Raw genomic sequence first — 8,817 nt, forward strand, 5'->3', positions numbered from 1 at the left:
GTTCATGATGAAAACAAATACATAGGCAGCTAAGTTTAATTATTAAGTTTTATACCAGGTAGACTGCTCAAAATGTAGCCCGAGTTAGAAACTGTAGCCGAAACAAATACAGTCAAACCAGGCACGTACCCAGGATTTTTTTTCGGGGGGGGCCCACCACCTCCATCATCATCATCATCATTATCATCATCATGTTTTATGTCCACTGCAGGACGAAGGCCTCTCCCTGCCATCTCCAATTACCCCTGTCCTGCGCCAACCGATTCCAACTAGCGCCCGCGAATTTCCTAATTTCATCGCTCCACCTAGTGTTTTGTCGTCCTTGATTGCGTTTCCCTTCTCTTTGTACCCATTCTGCAACCCTAATGGTCCAACGGTTATCTAACCGGCGCATTACATGACCTGCCCAGCTACATTTTTTCCTCTTGATGTCAATTAGAATATCGTCTATAGCCGTTCGATCTCTGATCCAAACCACTCTCTTTCTCTCTTAACGTTATGCCTAGCAATCTTCGTTCGATCGCTCTTTGCGCGGTCCTTAACTTGCTCTCAAGTCTCTGCCTCATATGCACTGGGAAATGCACTAGCAAATGCATTGGCACTGGACATATTGCACTGGCAAAATGCACTGATTGCACACCTTACTTTTCAATAATAATGGTAAGCTTCCAGTCAGGAGCTGGAAATGTCTGCCGTATGCGATCCAACCTATTTTTATTCTTCTGTGAATTTCCTTCTCATGATCAGGGTTCCCTCTGATTAATGGACCTAGGTAAACGTACTCCTTCACAGTCTCTAGTGGCCAACTGGCCATCCTGATCTCTTGTTCCTTTGCCCGGCTATTTATCATTATCTTCATCTTTTGCATAATAATATTCAACATCACTCTTACACTCTCTCTGTTAAGGTCTCCAATCATTTGTTGTAACTCGTCTGCATTGTTGTTGAATAGAACAAGGTCATCGGCAAACCTAAGGTTGCTCAGATATTTGCCGTCGAACTTTACTCCTAAACCTTCCCAGTTTATTAGCTTGAATTCTTCTAAACACGCAGAAAATAGCTTTGGAGAAATTGTGTCTCCCTGTCTGACCCCTTTCTCTATACGTATCTGCCTGCTTTTCTTGTGTAGAATTAAGGCAGCTGTAGAATCTTGTAGATATTCTAACGCGAAAGACGAGTCAGTAAGACGAGAAACCATTTACAGATTATATTTACAACAACGGTTGCAGCGCTGACCGGTTAGATTCACAGCGCGAGCCCAGTTCATTCTTCCTTCTCTTTTCTGGATTGATGGCGCCTACGCGCCTCGTTCAAACAAACAGATACCTCACGCATGTAGCAATATTTTCCAAGCTTTTTACGTAAGCGTTCTGTACTCCTTGATTATGTAGCGCCTCTACGATTGCTGGTATCTCTACTGAATCAAATGCCTTTTCGTAATCTATATAAGCCACATAGAGAGGCTTATTGTACTCTGCAGATTTCGCCATGACCATGGTTGACGACATGGATGTGATCCATTGTAAAGTATCGCTTCCTGAAGCCAGCCTGTTCCCTTGGTTAACAAAATCCAGTGTTAACATTATTCTATTGGATATTATTTTGGTAAATATATTATATAATACTGGGAGCAAGCTAATGGTCCCATAATTGTTCAATTCCTTAACGTCTCCTTTTTTGTGTGGATTAGTATAATGTCTGCATTCTTCCAGTTTTCTGGGACCCTTGCTGTTGATAGACACTTCGTATAAAGAGCCGCCAGTTTTCCAAGCATTATGTCTCCTCCATCTTTGATTAAATCGACTGTTATTCCACCTTATCCTGCCGCTCTTTATCGTTTCATGTCTTGCAGGGCCCTCCTGACCTCATCACTAGTTATAGGAGAGTTTCTGTATCCTATTCATTACTGTTTCTAAGTGAACTATCGTGACTCCTCTGGGTACTGTATACAGGTCAGCTTAGAATTTTTCTGCTGCTTTTACTATATATTGCTGATGATATTATCCTTCTTATCTTTTAGTGCATACATCATGGTTTGTCCTATTCCAGGTTTCTTTTTTACTGATTTCAGGCTGCGTTCATTTTTTACGGCTTCTTCAGTCTTTCTCATGTTATAGTTTCGAATATCAGTTATTTTCACCTTGTTGATCAGTTTTGACAGTTCCGCAAATTGCGTGATGCTGTGCGGCCGCCAGTCCCATACGACCACGTAGAGCGCAGGCCTCTGCGATTCTAGACGTACTGCGCTCACTGCGAAAGGTTAGAAAAACACCCACATAAGCACAGCAGAGAAGTGGCTACGTGAGGCGGTTCGACCGATAACTGTAGAGGCGTCAAAAACTCTGGGAAAACTCAGGGAATTTGTGCCTCTATCAGGGAAAATTAGCTGTAATTTTATTGAAAGGGTCGAAAGTCGTGGTAATGCTGGCTCAAGTAACAGACAGGAATCGTAATGAATCGTCTTTGACGCCTTGTCGTCGGCTGGAGGAGTACCAGTGTACAGTCAACGACCGTCTTTCCGCATTCCCGATAATTTGTACGGCCTCACAGCACTGCCACTTACCCATAGAGTCATGTATCAGAACGTCTGAAATTGCAGACGCAAGAACTCTTTGCCGTCCGATTTTCCGAACGTTTTGCCGTCACGGCAGGTGCGAAACGGCATTCATCAAAGCCACCACCGCTGCCATTTTGATTACCTCACTGCCTCGAACCGCCGCTCTCGCACGCAGATCCACTGGCAGCCGTAGCCACCACTGCGACAATGCTAGGCCTAGCTGCTTTGATGTTCGCTATGAAGCCACCTGCCGTTGGGTGCTGTGTTTTTTATTGAAAGAATTTGGTGCTGTCAGCAATGGCACGGACTCCGTCGTTGTGGTGTTCGCAATTGGCTTGGAAGCATGAAAAGCACTGTGGGTTGCATAATGCCGGTTCCCGAAAGTGAGCTTCGCCTCTGTACAGAAATGTTACTTAGTGACGCATACGCAAAAGTATTGCAGTGAAGCATAACAAGAGTGAAAAGGGGCCATAACCACGGGACAGAGTATGTATTCCTTAATTATACACGCATGCACCCAGTATTTCCTGTCACAGTACGAGCACCGATATGCCTAATACGTGTACCGACAGGCCTTGGGAGCGTTTTCGAATGTGCCTGTGGCGGTTTGAGCCCTTAAGGGCAGTAAATGACATGCATTTGTTTTTTCCAACTGGCCGATTTTTCGGATGTGTTCGCGGCCCATAGGGAGTTCGAAAAATCGGACGTAAACTGTGCAACTGACCAAGAAGATGCTTCAAATGGTCCATGGAGCGCACGAGTGGCAAAAGGAAGACAAGAACTGAAAGGACCTACGCATGGAGGAATGAACGGGAAAGGAAGCGTGCTGCCGCCATTTTGAACGTGCTTGAGCTCAAAAATTTAAGTCTTGGCTGATGCCGAAATGTAGGTGTCCCTCATCCAAACCAATATAAACTCTTTAAAGCAGTGAAACAGAACACTGTGGTGTCATGCGCGGGCTGAGAGTATGTCAGAACAGTCGAAGTTGACCTGGAGCTATTGAGAGATAATCCCAATTGTGTCAAAGTTCGGGCCTCATACCACTGAGCTTGCTATCAGTTGATAGAAATAGCTCATATTCGAAAATATTTGCTTCTGTATGTATCTCCTTATCATTCGTATTTGAGAATGTCGGACTGAATTTGCGTGTTTTTTATAAGACATTTTATTTGCTGTGCGTTTTACTTACCCCTCCCTTCTATTCTCTTTTTGAATAACACAAACACTACTCCTTAGTATTCAAGTTGGATTAAACCGTTCTTTTTAAAACCAATTTCATATGCTTACTAGAGAGGGGCAGCATTGGGCAATATGGTTTCAGCCCGTCTTCACAGAAAACATATTTCTGCATCACTCAGGGAATTTTGCAAAGGCACTCAGGGAAAACCTGGAAAACTCGGAGAATTTGTAAATGTAAAAGTGGTAGACACCCTGCGGTTGCCGAAAGACAGCTTCGCCTCAGTACAGCAATGTGATGCGGCGAAGCGTGCGCGAAAGTATTGCGGTGAAGCACAACAAGCATGGGAAGAGGCAGTTGTCGCGGAAAACAGTATGTATTCCTTAATTAGACACCTGTGCACCTGCCGTCTCCTGTCACAGTACGAACACCGACATGCCAAAGTGTACTCGCAAGCTTTCAGAGCTTTTTTGGATGTGCTTGTGGCAAGTTTACCCCATAAGGGTAGCAAAAGACATGCATTCATTTTTTACAACTGCTTGATTTTTTGGACGCCCTCGCGGCCCCAAGGGAGTCCGAAAAATCAGGCGTTGACTCTACAACTGACCAAGAAAATGCTTCAAATGGTCCGTGGGGCGAACGCGCGGCAGAAGGAGAACGAGAACAGAAAAAAACCATGCATTGAGGAATGAACTGGAAAGGAAGTGTGCCGCTGCTTCTTTGAAGGAGCTTGAGCTCAAAAAACAGTGTTGGCTGATGCCGAGATTCAGGTCTCCCTAATAATAACCAAAATAAACTCCTTAAAGCAGTGAAGCGCAAGACTGAGGCGTTGTGCGCAGGCTGAGAGTATGTCAGGACAGTTGTGGTTACCAGCTGTTGAGAGAGAATCTCAGTTGTGACAAAGTTCGAGTCTCAAACCAGTGAACTTGCTATCAGTTGATAGAAGTAGCTCATCTTTGAACATATTTGCTTCTGTATGCGTCTCCTTTTTATTCGTATTTGGGAAAGTTCAACAATGGGTTTTACCTTTTTCAAACATATATTTTTCACTGCGCATTTTACTGACCCCTCCCTTCTGTTTTCTTTTTGAATAAAATAAACACTACTCCTTGCTATTCAAACTAGATTAAGTTGTTTTTGTATTTTTTAACATGCTTACTAGAGAGGGATACTATAGGGCGACATGGTGTCGGCCCGTCTTGACATAAAACAAAGTTCTGTTTCACTCTGGGAATTTCGCAAAGGCACTCAAAGAAAACCTGGAAAACTCAGGGAATTTGGAAACGCCAACTCGGTACACCCTGTATACCTTCATCCCTAGGTCATGGTTAGTGTGGCTACCATAGTTTCTACAAAGTGAGCCACAAATGTTGTCGCTGTATTGCATTGATGAAACACCAAAATAATAGTTTCGAGTGTTTAGTCGTGTTCACTCTGTGCATCTTTTGTTCATTGAAATACGAGTTAGGTTGAAAAGCTCACGTTTTGTAGCTTGTGCCACTGGAACGCTGGTATCACATTTTGTTGCATTTGGATATGAAGCTATGCAAAAATGGGCATAACATTGTCAGAAGCAGTGAAAAGATTCAGGAATATTTCTCCTTGTCTTTAGAAGACCAATCTGTGACTAGAACTGCCTGTCCATGGCATTCCTGATAGAAAGAAGTTGGTTTATCTTTTAATTTAAAAGGGTAACAACTTCAGTAATAAATATTTTTAGTATATTGCAGTGCTAACAAGTCTTTCTGTTATTTCAAAGTTAGAAGATCTGCATTTGTAATGTTTCTGTGTTCCATGCAGTGAAATGCTCTTGGGACCCCTTCCTGAAGGATTCAACTTCCTGCCAAAGCACAAAGCAAATGCCTACTCAGTCTAGCATATTGAGCATGGCTATCACACCACGAGTAGTCTGTAGGTCAGGAGCTGACTGCTTGGCGTGTGACCGATAGCTGCCTTCTGATTTTGCGACTATGTGTACAGCAAGAGTTGAAGAACTGTTTAAAAAACCTTCCACACTTCTGTGATTTTGCTATATATGCAACCATTGAACACGGACACTGCTGATTTCTTATGCGAATTTTGAACTCGTCATTGATTTATGCACCATACTCTGAATAAAGGAAGAAGTGATCATACTATGCAAAAGCCTCAAAGTTCATGTTCATTTGAGAGATGAGCTCGGAATTTTTGTTTTGCATTGGGGCAATGCCTCTATAACTGTGATGGCGACCATGTGGCAAAGTGTAGTTTAGGTACAAGCATGAACTCTCAGAATGACAGTCTGAGTTTCACATAACTTTCACTATTGAGGTTTGACCATATGTGTGATATGATGAGAAATTAAGATTATTGTGCAATTGTGTGCTTTTCAAGATGTTATTGTTCTGTTAGTTTGCCATTTTGATGTGTCTATGTCTCATAAGCCCAGTACTGCTCTGGGATGTTATACCTCATAGTTAATCACTTCTTAGCAGTGCACATTGTGGGCCAGCTGTGCACGATTCTTCCTTGATGGCACTGTGCCACTGGTGAACAAAGTACTGGTTGCTGTCTTTGTCACACGTTTCTGGGCCATTGCCTGTGTGAACGCAATAGCAGTGTGCACGATAGAGACAGCACATGAGGGATAGCAGTACAGGCACGGACCATCACTCTCATGCAGCATGTTGCAAACGTAGCAAAGTGTAGCGCGACTGCCTCACTAATCTGGAGATTGCAAGGGCCAGTGTGTGGGTGACGTGTGGGTGCGATTCACAACAGCCGCCACCGACAGACCTCGCACACAATGTGTGCTACTCCGGCACCATCTCGTAACCATTGTCACCGCACTACACTTCTCATGCTTTCACCATACCCTCCTCGGCTATCCACCTCATGGTTCCTCTGTACCCTCCTTTCTACTTTCCTTCTCGTGTCTTTCATCCCCCGCTGCTGTCTGCGTTCGCTTTCATCTTTAGCTAGGCTAGGTCGCTCGGTTACACCAAGCTGCAAAGCCAAGGCATGCCAACACTTGCCGCAGGAACGGGCACCTAAAGGCCGTTCCACATGATTGCAATTTCAACAATGCGACTGGTATGATGCCAAGGGTTGCTTGCTGCCAGGTATTGTGGCACACCCAGAATAATTATTTTAATGTTATGAAGAAAACATGTACATTAAAATATTATTGACCTGTATTTATTTGGAGGAAATAATATGCATCTTTTGTAATTTAAGGACGTTTTGAAGTTCCAATTTGTTTTGGAGTGCGTAACGGCAGTTGCTGAGGTTCAGTGTGAAAAGTGTATGTACACAGCTATTTGCACCTGGTTTTCAACACTGTGTTTGCTCATGTGCCTTCTAGGTCAGTGTGATTCTTCATGCGCTACAACAAATTACAAGATGACCTATCAACAAGCCCATATAGCTACCCTCACTGCATATGCAGTATTTGGAATGCAGCTGCAGCTATGTCATCGTGTCAGCGTGAGATCCTCGTGCTACCCGTGCTTAGTGTCAGCTGCTGCACAAATGATGTGGGTATATTGCTCGTGATTGCACATAGTGTTTCCAGTTCAGGTGCTGCTGAGGTTGTGTTTCGTCATTGCAGCTCATATGCTAGCTGGCATACTATCTAGCGACCAGGTTCCAAGCTCTTGAGGCAAAGAATTTGTGCCACAGACAACACCTCTACTCTTTCCAGGCACTGGTTCGTTTGCTCTTTCTTGTAGAGATCTTCAAGCTTGGTAAAGTTGGAAAGACCTTTCAACAACCGTATGCCTGTGTTCGATAAGTTGTCTTTTTTGGGCACTACTGGTAATTCATACCATAGAAAACCTTGGGAACAAGTACGGCATTCGCGATTTTTCATAGTATCCGCCCATCCACCTCCTATGTTTTTGATATTATTCTTTTCACCAGGTGTAGAATTTGTGTCCAGGCGTGACACAATTAACTTGCTCAGGGCTTGTTCAGGGCTTCACTTATCGTCTTGGCTTTGTTGTTGTTTCTGCGTGTGAGTATGAGTCGGAATGGTATATTTAGAAGTGCTTCGCATAGCAAAAACCAGTTGCAGGCAGCACTTTGTGGTGTCTTTACTCTGTCAGACCCTGTTGATTTATTGTGCGCTGTGATAAATAGACGTGACATAATTCACCCACATGCTGGCTCTGCTGTCTTGGTCTTGCACTAGCTAGGGATTCGGAGATGTTGACTTGCAGGTATATTTGTCCGGCTGTGTAAAGCACAATGTACAAACCGAGGTAGTTCTTGATTCTGGGCTTATTTCTGATGTTGATGTAAGCTGACTTATCAAAAAGTGAGAGGTCAGAATGACTAAGGAAGTCTGCAGTGTTGTTGTGAGCTTGTGGCAGCATTCTTTATTTCTGTATGCTTTCTCATAAACTGTAGTACTTCATGTAGTATGCCTGTATTGTTGACGTGGGTGGGCCAAATGTACCTCCAAATTTCACCTGGAATTTTCTGTCTTTCAAAAAGTTATAATTGAACTTGAGTGCTCTACCACAAATTTTCTTGCTCATCATTTCTCCTATTAGAGTAGTATGAGGTACTGTGCTAAAAGCCTCTTCACTCACTTCATTCTTTCATAAGTGGTATTTCCCAGTGCCCTCTAATGCAGTTTCTACTGCTTACAGCCCACTCATATCTGTCGGAAGGCACAACTCATAAAAAATGTTTTCTTTCTGCTGTGTGCATGATGTAGTATGAGCATTCCTGTCTTCAAAACCCCAATAGTCCCCCCCTCTCCCACTCTTTCCAAACTTACAAGGCCAGGGCTCCAGGTCTCTCTACATCGCTGAGCCAAGAGAAGGTAAGCTGGGCACAAGTCATGTCTCCCCCTGCTTCTATCACTAATAACCCAGAATACCAATGAATTCTAGCAGAAAACAAACTCCTTAGACTCTGGCTGAAATTAAGAAAGAGTTGGCTTTCCTCAAGGCTCACCACAAACCTACCTCTCAGAAACCATCACAACAATTGGGCGGCATCACTTCCTCCCAAAATATCATGCCTTCAGAGCCTATTGAATACACCCTCCCACAAATAATCCAGCAGCTCCAAAGCATGCAGGCTTTCCAGCAGC

The 8,817-nt window shown here is 43.6% G+C and overlaps 1 protein-coding gene across 3 annotated transcripts in view; it reads left to right on the plus strand.

Moving 5' to 3' along the window:
• Dus3 (Dihydrouridine synthase 3) overlaps positions 1-5,879 on the plus strand; it is an 84,865-nt gene extending 78,986 nt beyond the window's left edge. For all 3 annotated transcript variants that reach the window (XM_065445257.1, XM_065445266.1, XM_065445274.1), the window contains one exon: positions 5,535-5,879. In XM_065445257.1, the coding sequence (XP_065301329.1) occupies positions 5,535-5,610 (76 nt within the window). In that variant the 3' untranslated portion in view covers positions 5,611-5,879. The remainder of the gene's footprint in view (positions 1-5,534) is intronic.
• The last annotated feature ends 2,938 nt before the right edge of the window (positions 5,880-8,817 follow it).

Source organism: Dermacentor albipictus, chromosome 1 (genome assembly GCF_038994185.2).
Source record: "Dermacentor albipictus isolate Rhodes 1998 colony chromosome 1, USDA_Dalb.pri_finalv2, whole genome shotgun sequence".
In the NCBI taxonomy this organism is placed as follows: Eukaryota; Metazoa; Arthropoda; class Arachnida; order Ixodida; family Ixodidae; genus Dermacentor; species Dermacentor albipictus.